Consider the following 16676-nt stretch of genomic DNA (forward strand, 5'->3'; position numbering starts at 1 on the left):
GGCATGTGGAAAGCCAGTTTTTCCAGCACCATTTATTAAAGAGGCTATCTTTCTTCCAATGAACATGTTTGGCCCCTTTGTCAAAGATAAGGTGACTGAGTGTGTTTGTAGTTGTGTCTGTGTCTTCTAATCTGTTCCATTGATCTTCAGGTCTGTTTTTGTGCCAGTACCATGCTAATTTTATCACAGTAGCTTTGTAATATAGTTTTAAGTCAGGAATTGTGATTAAAATTTTCATTAGTAAACAGTATTTAAAGCTTTGTAGCAGTGCAGGTTATTTAAAAGTAGGTTAATTAAATTTAAAACAAACACTAAAGACTGTTCCTAAGTTTGGTTCTGTGATACAACTCCATATTCTGCAGTGGCATCTTCTCAGTGCTGCCCTTGGTTGAAAACGGCTATCTTTCCTCTAGCCCTCCCAGTTCTCTGACCTGGCTCTATATCTGCTCCCCCATGGCAGTGAGTACACCTTTAAAAATATATTCATTGTTTGTTTTCTGTCTACTCTCTGTGTAAATTCCATGAGGACAGAGAGCTTTGTCATTTTAGTGATAAACCAGACACATTATACAAGGACTAGCACGTGCTTGAGAAATGTTTGAATAAAGGAATATGATAATCATTTTTGTAGCACAGCTGTTTTCAAACCAAGCATATCCTAGGAATGTAAAAGGCTTCGTAAGTACTTTTTCTTTTTTTTTGTTTTTCTTCCTGTGCCAGGAATCGAATTCATGACCTTGTGCTTGCCAGGCAGGCACTGTGCCACTGATCTAAATCCCCAGCCCCAGTATTTTTTCTTTCTTTTTTTGTTTTCTTTTCCGGTACCGGAAATTGAACTCACAACCTCGCATTTGTTAGGCAGGCGCTGTGCTGCTGAGCTAAATCCCCAGCCCCTCAATATTTTTTCTTGAGAATTAAAATTTCTGAGTTTTGAAGGAAGGCTGAGAATGTATGAGGAGTTTACCTCTTGTAAAAAGGCATGGTAAAGTGATGAACGCACACTGTCCAACACCTATCCATAGACAGATGCCCGATCCAGGGCCTCTTGCTGAGCAGGAACCTCTGCTGCGGATGGTGCACAGTGGCCCCGTTCTTCCATGGTTGCCGAGCTTGCCCTCTCCACCTGCCTCTGTCCATTCTCAGAGCAGCAAAGCTCAGACACTGGCAGTCCTACTGCAGACTGCCTGTTTGCAAGTAGCCTTCCCTTGAGGATGCAGCAAAGATGGTATATTAGCAACAGTACTGTCTTGTTACTGAGACATAATGGCAACATCCACGTCTTAGAGGAAAGGTTTATATGGGCTCACAGTTTTCAGAGGATTCAGTCCATGGTTGGCTGGCTCCAGGGCAAAAATGGCATAGCCCAGGAGGGGTGTTCCACCCATGGCAGCCAGGCAGCAGAGAGAGAAGGGAGGTGCCAAAGACAAAAATACACTCTTCTGAACTGGGCCTGGTGGCATTTGCCTATAATCCTGGGAAACAGAGGCAGGAGGATCACAAGTTTGAGGGCAGCCTAAGGAACTTAGTGCAACCCTGTCTCAAATAAAAGGGCTGGAGATATAGCTCAGTGCAAAGCCCCTGGACTCAGTCTACAGTACCGGGGAAAACAAAACCCTTCCAGTCTGGTGACACAGCTCTACCGAGGCACCCTCCTAACAGTGCACTCAGCTCTGAGCTCATCTGGTGGATGAGGGTAGATAAATTGCGCCCATGGCTTAGTCATCTCCCAGAAGCCACTGCTGGACACAGAAGGTTGGGGGCATTTTAGACCCAGACCATAGCACAGGGGAAGTTCGACCCTGTGAGAACACAGGACAGTCTTGGAGCTCACCTCCCTGATGCCCATCAGAAGGAGGCCAGCTCATCAGAAATGAGACAGGTCATTTTTTTCTTTTGATGAAAAAAGAGGTAGAAATTGTAAGCTTGGTAAATGAGAATGTTTACAGTTTCTCTTTTTAGTTAAAAACTATCCATTCAGGGGCTGGGGATTTAGCTCAGTGGCACAGCACCTGCCTGGAAAGCACGAGGTTGTGAGTTCGATTCCCAGTACTGGGGAAAGAAAAATTATCCATTCATCCACACTTATACATGAATGTTTTATATCTGTGTGTGTACTGTGAAGAAAAAGAGGAAGAAAAAACACCTTATAGTTTCTGATCTTTTGGAATTACGTTGGTTTTAATGAGAATATTATTTTTTGGAAAAAGGCATAGCGCATCTATACTATGATGTGTTAGAGAAATACAGGCTGTTAATAACTTCAGATTCCATTTAGATATATGATATGTTTTGTCTTATTTCATCACCTAGAAACTAGATGTTTTAGCTGGGTGTGGTGGCATGTACCTGTAATCCTAGCACTTAGGAGGTTGAGGCAAAAAGATCACTGCAAGTTTGAGGCCAGCCTGGGCTACATAGTGAGTTCAAGGCCAGCCTGAACTGCATCGTGAGGCCCAAAGTTAAAGAGGAGAGGTTTATTTGGCTTAGGATTTATAGAGGTTTCATTTCATGCTTGACTGGCTCCAAGACGGGTGGCACGCAGAGGGACATCACAGAGCAGGCAGGCAGAAGACAGCAAGCTGCAAGCAATGAACAAAGCCCTTCATATTTTATCCAGGCTACAAAGGTAACACCCACACCCTTAATCCAAGCATCACACCATGAATCAGTCCTCACATCAAATCTTTGGTCCTAGCATCACACACCCCAGATCCAGCCACCTTTGAAAAGCCCCTCCTATAACCGCATGAGGCTTTGGGGGACATCCAGACACAGCCCTAACAGTGTCTGACTGCCGACTGGTATGCTGTGTACTACATCATGTACCGTTCTCCAAAATGGTATTAAGACCAATAATTTCTTTTTAATAAAAGATCTTTATTTAAAAAACTGTTTTCAGAGCTTTTAGGCCCTCGTGAGCAGTATTTTTTTTTTTTACCAGCTGTTATGGTTTGTGTCTCGATGTCTGTCCAAAGCCTGATGCAGTCATGGGGCAGCTTTTAGAGTTTGTGATTGATTCGGGGTCCAATGCTGGGATTATGAGTGTGAGCGCTACACCCACCCTGGGGTGAGGAGCCTGCATACAGTGTAAAGGAGGGAAGGAGGCTTGCTCTGTGCTCCTCCCTTTTTGCTCTTGCTGTCTTCTGCTGCCTTGAATGGTTGCCCCTGTGCCATGCCACCCTGCCTTGGAGCCAGCTGAGTATGGACTAAATATTCCTCCACAAACTATGAGCTACACGAATCTTTCCCGTTTTAACTTTGTGTGTTGGGTATTTTGTCCCAACAATGAGAGAAAAGTAACTAAGACACCAACTACAGCTAACTTTCTATCAGAAACCTTCTTATACTGTATAGTCTGCCTCTATTGTGTCTAACTTACTGCTTTTTCCTTTCTAACAAAAATAACTAATTTTATCCTTTCTGTTGTGAACGTGCTGAGCTGACCAGAGATGTCCTCTTACTCTTTCCAATTTGTTGTCCTGCTTTATTCAGTTTTCCACTACTGGAACAGAATGTCTGAGATGATCAGCTCCTATAAAGGGGAGGTTTATTCTGGCTCACAGGCTTTGGTTTGCTTGTTTTTGTGTGCTGGGTCGATCTAATCCAAGGCCTTGTACACACTGGGCAAGCACTCTGCTGAACTATGTCAGTTCCTTTTTATTTCTCATTTTGAGACAGTCTCACTAAGTTACTTAGGCTGGCCTCAAACTTTTGATCTTCTGCCACAGCCTTCATGCGGCTGGGCTTACAGGCACATGCCACCTTCCCCACCCAGCTCAGTTTGAAGGTTTTGGCCTGTGGTCACATGGACCCAATGCTTTCAGGCCTGCAGTGAAGCAAGATGTCATGGCAGGAATCGCATCACAGAGCAAAGCCATTCTCATTGGCGGTGGGAAGCAAAGGGAGAGGAAGAGGAGGGCGGGTCCCCTTCTTCCCTTCGATGGCACACCCCCCCATGACCGGAGACCTCCCTGCGCCCTCCGCTACTGCCCATCACCCCAAGTTGGGAACTAGATCTTCAATACAGAGGCCTTTGGGAGTACATCTAAGATCAAAACTGTAGCACCAGCTGTCATTTACCAGCTCGCCGTTCACCTTTCCTCGTTTACTTCATGGATTCAGCCAGCCTTGTTCCAGATGCTGTGTAAGGCATTGGCAGTATCATGATAGTTAATGGGTCACTTGTATAAAGCCTGGCCTCGGCTCTGAAAACCCCCTTCCTGCTCAAGAACTGCAGGGGTTTTTGTTTGACATGAAAAGCATCAAGAGATGACAGTGGGACACAGTTTACCACGTGTCGTAGGCAGATGCAGGTTTTGAATCCTGAATCCCACACAGTGCCAGGAGATCCCACCACACCAGGCCCTGTGTGGCCAAGTCCATCGGGTCCAGGGCTTCGCATGGTACCAGTGGAGGCAGGTGAGCCGCCACTGTCCATCCGGCACACAGCACTGCAGCGGGGCCCTGGTGATAGGAGAAGCCCCTCAGCGGCAATGGAGAGTAGTGATCAGAAAGGTATTCCCCATGGGGTCACCGTCTCTCTCCCCATCTAGAGCTCCCCCTCCTCTGGCAGCAGAGAAACAAGCATAGCCACCATCAGGCGTTAATAGTGTTAAGAATTGGTAACATTATCTAGGCTCTTCTGAAAGCCAGCATGAGGAGTGATTTACATGGATAATCACGTTTAATCTTTGCTGCAAACCTATGCAACAAGCACCATTGTGAGCTCTGCGGGAGGGCTGTGAGGGCTGAGCGACTTGCCCCCATCATAGCGTGTTAGAAGAGCAGGAGGAGGCGCAAGACCCAAACCGAGGCCGTGTGATTCAAGAGCTAAACTTAACCCCTGTGCTATGCTGCAGATCTTGTGGGCAAAGTAATAATATTAATATTCTAATTAATGCATATTTGGAGCTAAATAGGATTGTTTTTCTAGGCTGGCCTTAAACTTCACTATTTTTTATCCTGACTTTATGAGAAATTTTATGCTGAGTTCTAAGCCACTTAAGGATCTTGGGGACATCAGTTATTGATTAATTGGAGAAGGCCAGTGAGTCCTGGAGTCAACACTTTAGGGAGAATGTTGACAAAGTGTGTTTATCCAGAAGGTGGTCAGTGGTGCAGTGTCTGAAGACCAGGTCATTTGAAGGACGCCTGGGGGTACTAAGCAAGTTTAACTTGGAAAAGGAAACCCTGTGAAGCGAAGCAAGGACTTCTCATTGTTGAAATGGTAAAACTATAAACCTAGTATGGTCTAAAGATGCCTGAATAAACTTCTTCAAATCGAATCTTCTGACACTAATTTACATTTATATTCTGGCAACTCCCAAATTAATGTCTCTGGCTAGCACCTTCCCTGTACCTTCCAGATTTCTAAATTGAAGTCCTACTCATCATGTCTGCCGGATATCTAACATGCATCTCAAACATTACATGGCCAGTATTGGGCTCCTAAATGCCGCTACAGAGTGTTCCATGCACTCCTCCCCAGTCTAGCGGCCCCACCATCAGTCCACTTGTTCAGACGCAAGCCCTCACCATGGCCTTTGTTCTCCCTTCCTCCCTCTCTCCCTCTCTCCCTCTCTCCCTCTTCAAACTCCATATGCAATGATCAGCCTGTGTGGGTGGCTCTACTTTCTTTCGCTTCCCCCAGTTCCTCTCTAACCTTATCTCTTAAGTAATTTTGCTCAGGACCACTCCAGGAACATGCACGTTGCAAACATCTGCTCTCCCACCGCCCTAAGTGCCAGCATCTGTGAGCGTTGTTGCCTTGCCAGCAGGCAGAAAACACTTTGTAGATGTGATTAAAAGGACCTTGAGATAAGGAAGATTATCCTGATTTTCTGTGTAGACCCTGTGCAATGTACGAGTCCTTAGAAAAGGAAGACAAGAAGCTCAGAGCAGTGTGACCCGAGGAGTTCATCCTGGTGGTCGTGGCTTTCGAGATGGAGAAAAGGGATTGTGAGTCAAGGAATGTAATGGACAACTATGAAGGACTTCAGTTCCAGTAGGCCAGCAAGACCTCTGAGCGCCTCCCTGGAAGCCCTGCACTTGCTCCTGCACTCCCTCTCTGTCCCCATTTCAAAGCTTGCTTTTGCTGTGCAGCGCTTATCCTCTGCAAATATGTGTTCACTGCTGTGATTGTCTCTGTCCCGCCTCCCTTCTCTCGCATTCAGGTGCACACCAGTGAGTTCTGCTAGGGACTTCCATTGTGTTCACTGTCAAGTCTCCAGGAAACAGAGCTGAACCTGGTGAAGGGTAGGTGTGATGGCTGTGTCTAGATGTCCCCCCCACAGCCTCATGCAGTTACAGGTGAGGCTTTTTCAGAGGTGGCGGGATCTTGAATGTGTGATGCTGGGAGTGATTCATGGTGCAATGCTAGGATCAAGGCACTGGATTAAGGGTTTGAGTGTTACCCGCCCTGAGTAGCCTGGATGAGATATAAGGGGTAGAAAGAGCCATGGTCATCCCTTGTTGCTTTGCTGCTTTCTGCCCTCCATGAACTGTACCCCCTCTGCCATGCCATCCTGCCTTCGAGCCAACTGACTATGGACTGAAACCTCTCAAACGGTGAGCCAAGTAAACCTTTCCTCCTTCAATTTTGGGTGTCCGATATTTTGTCTTGGCAGTGAGGAAAAGTAACTAGGATAGTAGGGGATGGGTCCTGCAGAGGGCCTGGATGGAGTAGCCTTTTGCTCCCCCATGGCCTCTGAGAAGGCCCTGTCCTGTTGGCTGGCTGTGTTACACTCCACTTCGCCCAGCCTCTCTCCTGTTGCTTTAGACCTTCATGCGGGTTCTGTCTGCAGTCCTCACCTCTCCTCAGGGCCTGCTTCACTGTACGGTGCTGAACCATCAGCTCTGAAGGGGAAAACTTACCCACCCTAGAAGCAAAGCCTACCTTTTTATGGATTCACATAGCTTTTTGAGAAGAATCACTTGTATTAGCTATAGCTTACATAGTTTTTATACTTCTTCTTTGTAGCATCCTTAATAGCAAAGCCATAGTCTTAGCGTTCATGGTACTTATAGAATAGAAATTGTAAATCCATTATAATAGTCATTGGAGCAGTTTATAAGGTGTGGGATTAGCTGCTGCTTCCCATGTTATTAACACAGAATATACCAAAGTGCTGGGAACATAGCTCATAAATATCTGTGGAAATACATAAATGACTTTTGTAAGAAATTGTAGTTATATTAAAATGAATAATTGTCATTTATTGCTTTTAAGTTAGTATATTTTTAGAAGGCAGATGTTTGATTAAATCTTTTCTTCTGATTATAAGAATAATGTATACTCTAGAGAAAATTTTACTTTTTTTTTTTTAACGGTACTGGGGATCAAACTTAGGACCTTGCACTTGCCAGGCAGGCGCTTATGCCACTGAGCTATATCCCCAGCCCCCTAGGGAAAATCTTAGAATATGGAGAAAATTGTAATTTGTAACCCTACCACTCAAGCATAATTTTGACCTATTTCTTTTGCTGTTTTTCTATATATGTTTTTGTAGCCAGCAACATAGTTATGTAAGCAAAATATTTATCCTGCTTTTTTTAGTTAGTACTATATTATAGATATTTTCTCAGAACATCATTGCAGACACTTTTTGAATACTTCTTTCCTAAAAATTTCTTTTAAAAAATTGCAATTTATTTGGGGTATATATACATATAGGAAACAGTTAATCCGAGACCATGACTGAAAGTTAGAGACCATGACTGTAATTTACACAATATGATTGTGCCATCCAGATGCTCTTGTTTACAGGGGGGTGTGGAAGACGGTGATGCCTGAGACTCCAGAAGGTTCTGGAAGGAGGTGGAATTTCACTGGTACCCTGAAGGGAGCCCCGGTAGGAGTGAGCCCTGGGCCACCCATGAACAGAAGCATAGGGGTTCGTGGGCCGGCAGGCGGTGCCCAGTGTGCAGAGAAGTCAGGAAAGAGTCATCTCTGGTTGGAGCAGTCTCTGGAAACAGGTAAAACAGGTGGTTTTCTGGCAGGAGCAGTGGGTTTGTGAGGAGGAGCAGGGCAGTGCTGAGAAGTCTGTGAGAAGGAAGTGTGCTCTTTTGTTCCTCTGAAGGGCCAGCTGTTTCAACCACAACCCCTTTTTAAAGCAACCTGTGAGAGAAGCTGTCCTAAGATACCCAGAAAGTCTTTTTCTGTTTCCTGCTGGAGACTTTATCCTCCTTGTCATAATTATCTATGAGCATTCCTTCCATTTCAAATCAACTGACAAAGCTCAGAGACATTTATTATCTAACAAACTGGTTCAGGAGATTTTTTTTTGGTTTTTTCTCCGGTACCGGGGACCGAACTCACGACCTTGCGCTTGCCAGGCAGGCGCTTTTGCCACTGAGCTAAATCCCCAGCCCCTTTTTTGTCTTTTTGAGACAGGGTCTCGCTGTGCAGTTCAGGCTGGCCTTGAGCTCACTTTGTAGCCCAAGCTGGTCTCAACTCACAACGATCCTCCTGCCTCAGCCTCCCGAGTGCTGGGATTACAGGTGTGCGCCACCATGCCTGGCCAGGAGATGTTATTTTGTCAGCCTTATTTTATTAATTAAGACACTGTGATACTCAAAGATATTGAGACATTTGCCCAAGTTAGGAAGTGGAGATAAAATTTATCTATTTTCCTTTTTGAGACAGATTCTCACTATGTAGTTCAGGTTGGTCTTCAACTTTTTCTGCTTCAGCATTGCTGCCAGAATTACAGGTGTGTACCACCGCGAGAGGCTGTTTATCAGTTTTCATTCTTTCAAGGCAGGTTATAAAGGAGAATAATAATAATAAACCTCATGTATATAACAGCTGTCTTTTAGAGTGTTTTATTGTTCAATATGTGATTTATTATCACAGCAACTCAGGTAAGGAAAGAACTCCCAGTATGTACGTTTTCTGTTGTTATTTTTATTAAGAGGCATAAAGGGATTTATTAGGCAGAATTTTAAAAGCACATACTCGAAGAAATAGAGTGCAGACCCTCAATAGAGAGGTACACTATATTCTGGAGCTGGAAATATTTGTGTGTTTTTGGCAGTAGAAATCTGTAGAATTTGTGAATATACAGAATGTTTGGATTTGGTTTATAGGAGAAAAGCAACGGCCCACCCACAGGTCAAAAGGTAATGGTTATTTTACAAGTGCAAAGTCACCCATTTTACAGGAAAAAGGCCTGGGCCCTGTGTGTGTGTGTGTGTGTGTGTGTGTGTGTGTGTGTGTGTGTGTGTGTGTATTTTTTAAGGTAGGTGATCTAAGATGTTTTGCCTACAAATATTCTTTGAAACATTTGAACCTGATTGTTTTAAGGTCAGGTTTCTGCCCTTTATCAACTAAGCTAACATGTGGACCTAAAGTATCTTTAAGGGATTTTGAGTGTGATAGGCCTACAAGAAACAAAGCATATAGACATAGATAACTTCAGGTAACTTTGATTGTGTCCTGAAGTTGCAGTCTTAAATGTACCATTTTAAAGTTGTGGTTCTCCTTGTCTCTTTTACATTTATTTCTCCTATCCTACCTCATTTTCCCCTTGAGATTTTAGACCATTATTCTTCAGGGATACACAAGGGCCAAAGGTTCATCTTATAACTGCTGGGAGTGGGCATGGATGCTCCCATCAGGGAGCAGCAGTCTCCCTGTGACTGATCTAAAGAGGGCAGAGAAAGCTAGGTCTTTATTGTTGCCGAGCCCCTATCCTTTGATAGTCCGGGCCAGAGGACAAGAATGTTAGCAAGTAAGTGACCTTTAAGCCTTACTTTACAACCATGTTAAACAAACAAGGTCCAAAAATTAAAAGTAGAATATTGGTTATTGGTAGCTCTAGAAAGTTGTAGATGTCAGACGCAGTTAGCTGGCTTGTGACGTAAGCCTTCTATCTTCAGTGTTAACCTTTACTTGTCCAGCACTGTTAACCCTCGGGCATCAGTGGAGTTGGAGAGGATACAGACTCCTCCCTGTTCGCCAGTAAGATATCTAGTGTCCTCTACTGTAATTACAACAGTGGCCGAGGAATACACTACATGAAAACATCTCCTTTTCTGTGGCCATTGGCCGTTGACATTATCACCAGAGGGTAGGGCTCCACACCTGTGATGCGGCTTCTGTTTTGTAGAATTGAGGCCTTCGAGAGCACTAGGCCTGGACCATACAGACACAAAGTCTGAAGTAGGGAGCAGAAGCCGAGCTCATGTCCCCGAGGTGACAAACCTTATAGCTGGAATGTTTATACTGGCACTTTTATCCTGCAGGCACACCTGGAAAGAAGCCAAATCTTTACCTTCAGGTACTTGAAATACTTTAAAATAACATAGTGGCAATACACTAAGAGAGGCCAAAAGACACATTTTTTTTTTTTCTTTTTTAGATAGTTTCTTGCTATATACAGCTAGTCTTGAACTTGCTATGTAGCTCACACTGGCCATGAACTTGTGGCAATCCTCCTGCCTCAGCCTCAGAAGTGCTGGGATTAGCTTATACCACCATACCCATCCTGAAGGACACATTTTTGGAAGTTAGTGGAACTGGGATTCATGATTTCTCATGGCTGTAGGCTAAAGTGTTTTAGGCACAAACACTTTTGTTCATGAAAAATTTAGTTCACAAATTGAAGCGTTCAGCAAAATTTGCTTCCATTAAGAACTCCAAATCGGATCACAAACATACCATGGCTATCTTCCCTTCATGAAGGGGAACATGGCCATTTTCTCCAGAATCATGGAACAAATTAAGTTCATGAACTGAGGCTCTACTGCATTTACAGCTCTTCCCTATATCTAGCTTGTTCTGTTTTTTTTTAATTACTTTTTTCATTCTACTTTATGCTGAGTATTTAAGACCAAGTCAAAGAAAGACTTGTGTTTGTCAAAATTAATCTGTTTACATTTGTCAAGATTGTTAAGGCTCTTTGGGTGACTTGGGGCCATGTGAGGAGCCTCTTAGCTCCTCTGGATTTTCCTCTACCAGTCAAGTCTTCTGCCAGGGTGGGCCGTAGCCTAGTGTGGGAGGAAAGTTCCCTCTTTCTTGATGCTCTTGACAGCACCACACACGGGCTGATGCTGTCCCCTGGGGTCCCTCAGCCATCCTCTCAGGATGAAAGTGACTCGCTGCAGCTGTGAGGGAAAGAGTCAAAATGTTGGCTGTCCTCTTAGCCCCATTACCTTCCTCACCTTTGGTGTCTGGGCCTGTAGTTGAACACACAGAGGGTCAGTTACACCAGCTTTGAAGTGAGAGCAGTAGGTGTGAATCCAGATTATAGTCCTGCCTGGCTGTAGGGGACTCTGAAATACAAATACTACCCGAGAACAGCCACCTTTTCCCTTAGTCACGGTCAGCGTTAGTCACATAAAATTAGAAGTTTTGTTTTATGTTTATAACTGTAAGCAGTCTAGTCAGAACTTTCTCCAGGTGCTATCATTCAGTGCTTCTTGTATTTATTTAAATCGTAATGGTATTTTCTCTTATATTCCCAGCTGCTCGAATACTCTTGTTTATGTTGTTGGTTAAGACCAGAGTTAGACCAAGAAGAGTCAGGAGGAGAGTTACAGACTGCTGCACGGGGACTCTGCTCACTTTTCCTCCTTGTTACAAAACCAAGTTTAAGGCCGTGTCTTTTTATTCTCTGAACTTATATTTAGAAAAACACAGAAAAATCAACTTTTTTGACCCTCCGTTTTAAAATGTTCCCAATTTTGTAAAGTGCAACCTGAAAGTGACGTTTTGAGATCAGACACTGAGTTACCTATAGTCTCCTTTGAGTACTTTGAAAAGAGTACCTAAGATCTCCTTTGAGTACTTTGAAAAGAGACGAAGAGGAGGCAGGATCCTTTCAACGTCTTCATCAGACTAACAAGGACCCTGCCTAAACTTCCCTTGTGACCAGTCGGGTTACCTGAGTAGCCCACTTCAACTCTCCCTGGGTCATGCTGACACCGCCCCACCTTCTTGTCAGGACTGGTCCAGGCATCCCTGCCAGTCAGCAGAAATGTTTCCCAGGGTCAGGCAACACTGGCCAGTCCTGCTGCTGTTACAGCCGGGGAAAAGTCAGGCATCTGTCCTTGCCCCTAGCGTATTGCTACTTGCAGGCATTGAGCTTTTGAAAGAATTAAAAAACTTGTTTGGATCTTCCACAATGGATCAGAAAGGCAGAGATAAAGAAGTCATACACAATAACTGGGTTTTAGTCAAAAAGTCAACTTATGGATGGCTAAAAAAAATAGAGCCCACATGGTGTAATCCCTCTTGTAATCCCGGCACTCAGGAGGCTGAGGTAGGAAGACTGCTGAGAGAATTGCCAAGAGTTCCAGGTAGGGAGTTCAAGGCCAGTCTGAACTACACAGTGAGATACTGTCTCAAAAAAACCAAACAAAACTAGCTTGGAGATAACCACTTTAGTATCTATAAAGCAGGTACAGTTTTAGTTACAAAGATAAACTTCAGGTTAAAGTTACCATTAAAATACTAAAGCCAAACAAGGTGCAGGGAGGAAGCGAGCTGACACCAGAGAGGTGACCCAGTGAGACCCAGAAGGCTGTGGTAAAAAGCTGTAGGGCTGGAGAAGGTGGCTCAGGACCCAGGGAGGTCGTGGCAGATATGTTGTGGACAGCAACAACTGGCTAAAATGGAGCACTTCTTGGGCTGTGTGTGTGTGTGTGTGTGTGTGTGTGTGTGTGTATAAAAGAAGAATTCTTGACCTTTCCCCCTTCCTTAGCACAGCTTGGAGCTGCCAGCTGGGGAGGAGGAGAGGGAAACCTCTGGACTCCGGCTGATCTGATCGCCGGTCCCTGAGTCTCATTCATCTGTCTTTTCTGATGTATCAGTGGACATACAGAGACACCCCGCCCCTGTGGTGCTGCCGGCAGAGAGGAGAGACCAGGGTGCCTGGACCTTTGTCGAACAAATGGCTTGGGCACGAGTTATTCTCCTCTTCCTCTTCGGTCAGATCCACACACAGGTGGGACATGGGCGGACACCTGCTCTGCCTGCCAGGCAGAGGAGTGACTGTCAGGGCCTCTGCTCAACCCTGCTCTCTGCCTTCCCTGCTCATTAATGTCCCAGAAGGTTAAAGGATTTGAATTCGTGATAGATTAAAGTCTCAGGGTGAGGCCAACAAGGGATGCGTTGTTAGGGACACGAGAGGAGGGAAAGAAACCAGCAGGCTTCTCCATGCAGTCCGAGGGCAGCGTCAGCTGCCAGCTGTTGACCCCAGGCCACTGAGTCTGCACAGCTGAGGGTCCCAGCACAGAGGAAGCCCCAGCATCGGGTGAGCCAAGGCAATGCCCTGCCCTGAGTCAGAGAGTAAGTAGAAGAGGGAGGAGGAGGATTCAGGGGGCAGTTTGGAGGCGCTCCTTTTGTCCTAGTGCTTGGACCCCAGAGCTGCATGGTTTGTCAAGGCAGCTTCCTCCGGTGCCATCCGGAGGCTGCTGCTTGCCACTGTGTCTCAGGATCAGTGTTCCCCCATGGGAGGCGAGAGAAAGCTGTCCGAGACCCTGGCTGGTCCGTCCTCACCCAGCTTGCTCCAGTGGCAAGTTTTGGTTCCATCTGGCTCACAAACACGCTAGAGGGAGCGCAGGCGTCATGTCTGTGATGGTTTTACATGTGGCACTCATTTTCTGGGAACTTCGGGGCCTCCAGCTGCTGCAAAGGAAAAACATGAAGGAGTTGGCAGAGAGACAGAGACTGAGAGACAGGGACAGAGACAGACAGAGACAGAGAGAGGGACAGACACAGAGGGAGAGAATAAACTATGTACGTTTTAGAGGGTATAATGGAAAGGGTTGGGGAAGAAAAGAAAAAAATGCAGCCCCTCTGGCTGGACTTACAGTCGTTGCCCTCATGCCGCTTTACTTCCTGGTGCTGACCGGTCAAAGGAAATGTCACAGATAGGGTTTGAGGTGGTCCCCAAAACAAGGTAGGGAACCTTTACTTAGCCCAACCATGGGACAGGTTACAGCTTCACTACTTCTGTTGCAAAAAATATAATTTTCAGGGTACTTCAATAAGAGGCATAAAGAGATTTATTAGGCAGAATTTTAAAATTCACTCAAAGAAATAGCATGTGGGCCCTCAAGAGAGAGGCTAGTATTCACATTTTATTGAATATCTAAGTCAACATTATATGATACTGAAACTAATGAAAATCTCTGTAGCCAATCAGGATGTATAACCAGATATATTTGAATGTGTTTTTCCTCTCACACTGAATTGATTGATTGGTTTTGTGTCATACTGATGGAGCTTAAAAGAAGAAGAAAAATAAAGACTTTCATAATCAAATAATTAGTCAAGGAGCTGCAGCTAAAATTAGCCAGTTCTAAGGTTTAGATTGAAAACTTGGAATTGTATAAATATCTGTAATTTTGTAATCCTACCAATATCAATAAAGTAAAGAAAGTCTTTCCAAGAAGATTTAAAACATTTAATGGGTTACATTATTATTAGGATGTCTGAAGTAATATATGTGTATGGAAAAATTCTAGCAGTAATAAGAATAAGATGTGAGCCTCAAGAAACGGAAGTTAGGGGTAAGCCGTCACTTTAAAACATCAGGACTGCATTCCTGTGCCTATTTCTTATTGCCTGAATTTTCCAAAATCCACGTTCTCCCTCTTCTTTGAAAGAGGAGCTTAGTTTATCCTGCCCATGTACCCCTTTACCTATAACCAGTTCTCACTATGCATATGACTTTAATTTTATCAATTTTTAGGAAAATTAACAATGGATTGGGTTTTTTTGTTGTTGTTGTTGTTGTTTTCTTTTTTTCTTTTTTTTTGTCTTTTTGAGACAAGGTCTCACTGTGCAGTTCAGATGGGCCTTGAGCTCATTTTGTAGCCCAGGTTGGTCTCGAACTCACAACGGTCCCCCTGCCCCAGCCTCCCAGTGCTGGGATTACACCATGCTTGGCTTTAGATTTATTTTCTACTTAATCATTTTCTCACCTTGATCCTCCTGCTGCTCCCACACCTCTGTCACAGTGTTGTTTGCCAGTTATCTCAGAGGGGACAATCAGCACTCCAGGTCCTTCCTTTTATTCAGTTCCTTCCAGTTATCTCCTGTCTCCTGCATATTATGCAATACTCAGAGGGCTTTAAAATATTTACAGTACATTTGGTAAAAATAATTGCATGCTATTTAGATTGATCATAAAAACCCAGCATAATTGTTTCTTGTGGTTATATGCATATACTTAGGTGTTTTTCCTGTTAACTTGTTACCTTACTCTTTTGAGGCTAATTTTTATTAGCATGTGTTTGTGTAGGTTGTGATTACATTCGTTGCCAGGGCTTGGTCCCTGTACATAACACATCTTTATCTTTTTACCTTTCCTGCTTCCCTTCTCCCTCCCCGCCAGATCCCTTCCCGCATGCAGTGTTTTTATTATGTAGTCAAGTAGTGTGTTTGGAACCACAGAATGAAATGTTGCTTTATAAATCACTCAATCTGTGCTGCTCAGTGCAAACTATTTGCCCATTATGTCAAATGGACACTCTTTTCATATTATTCTGTAGACTATATCAAACCATAATATATTTAGTAACAGGATTTATATTTGAAACTTTTACTTAAAATGGTATGCAGTTTTGTTTTTCTTAATTTTTTAAACTTCGTTTTCCCGTGCTCAGGACTGAACCCAGGGCTTGGCTCATGCCAGGCAAGTGCTCTACCATTGTACATCACCAGCACAAAAAACCTCTTCTTCACTTTTTCTCTTTCTGTTTCTTGATAAAGAAAGGCAAATGCTTTGACACTATTGCTAAAATCTCATGCATTATAATTGGTACGCATCATATATATTTTCTTTCTGAAGACATTCATGGAGCTCTCTGGATTTTCTTGCTTGGTTTCGTTTTTTTTCCCTTTCTTTTCTTTGTAATTCAGGCTGGCCTTGAACTCACGCAGTCCTCCTATTTTAGCCTTCCTACTGCTAGGATTACAGGTGTTCACCACCCTGTCTGCAGAACTCTTTGGATTCTTATTCTTTATTTTTTATTTTTTATTTTTTTAAAGCGTAAAAGAAGAATAACATAGTAATAGGGGGATTTACCGAATTACAGACAAAGTGGTAGGACATTATCAATGGTTGTTATTTTACCTATTGGTATCTTCAAGATAGTTTCTCAGGAAAACAAATAGACAAATAATAGTGAGCTACAGACAGAAATGGTAGGAAATTATCAATGGTTGTTGTACTATACTTTGGTTTCTTCAAAGTGGTTTCTAGGAAAGACAAATAGAGCTATACATGACTGATCAGTTAAATAATCATTGACTATTCTCAATGGTTGTTGTTGGAAACATAGTAATAAACATACATCTATTTATGAAATAGCATAGGAACAATAGAAACATTACAGAGTTATGGACAGATTGGCAGGAAATTATCAATGGCTGCTGTAATACATGTTAGTATCTTCAAAGTGGTTTCTCAGGAAAACAAAGACATGCAAGAAAGATCTAACAAGTAGTTACAGCCTAAGGGTTGTGAAAAATAGCTGGGTTACCTCCTCACCAGTGACTCATTCCACTGAGGTGTGACGGTGGGAGGAAAGGCCAAGATTGAAAAGAAGGACCAAGAGACTAGCACCCATGTCCAGCAATAGGCTGTTTACTTTTTCCTCTGTAGTCATGATTACTCTTACTCGGGGCTTCTCCTTGAAGATAATGGTCTGGCCAGAGGGAGAAT

General features: G+C 43.8%; 1 protein-coding gene across 3 annotated transcripts in view; it reads left to right on the forward strand.

The window, feature by feature from the left end:
- Nucleotides 1-16676, forward strand: part of Snx24 (sorting nexin 24) — a 119710-nt gene that overhangs the window by 14578 nt on the left and 88456 nt on the right. Inside the window, exon 1 of one of the 3 annotated variants that reach the window (XM_013507082.1) lies at nt 12866-12947. The exons of the other annotated variants lie outside the window; for them this stretch is intronic. Coding sequence (XP_013362536.1) covers nt 12894-12947 — 54 coding nt within the window. The 5' untranslated portion in view covers nt 12866-12893. Of the gene's footprint in view, nt 1-12865; nt 12948-16676 lie in introns of those variants that run through there. 3 annotated transcript variants of the gene reach the window in all.

Source organism: Chinchilla lanigera, unplaced genomic scaffold, assembly GCF_000276665.1.
Source record: "Chinchilla lanigera isolate Chin_1 unplaced genomic scaffold, ChiLan1.0 scaffold00120, whole genome shotgun sequence".
NCBI lineage: Eukaryota > Metazoa > Chordata > Mammalia > Rodentia > Chinchillidae > Chinchilla > Chinchilla lanigera.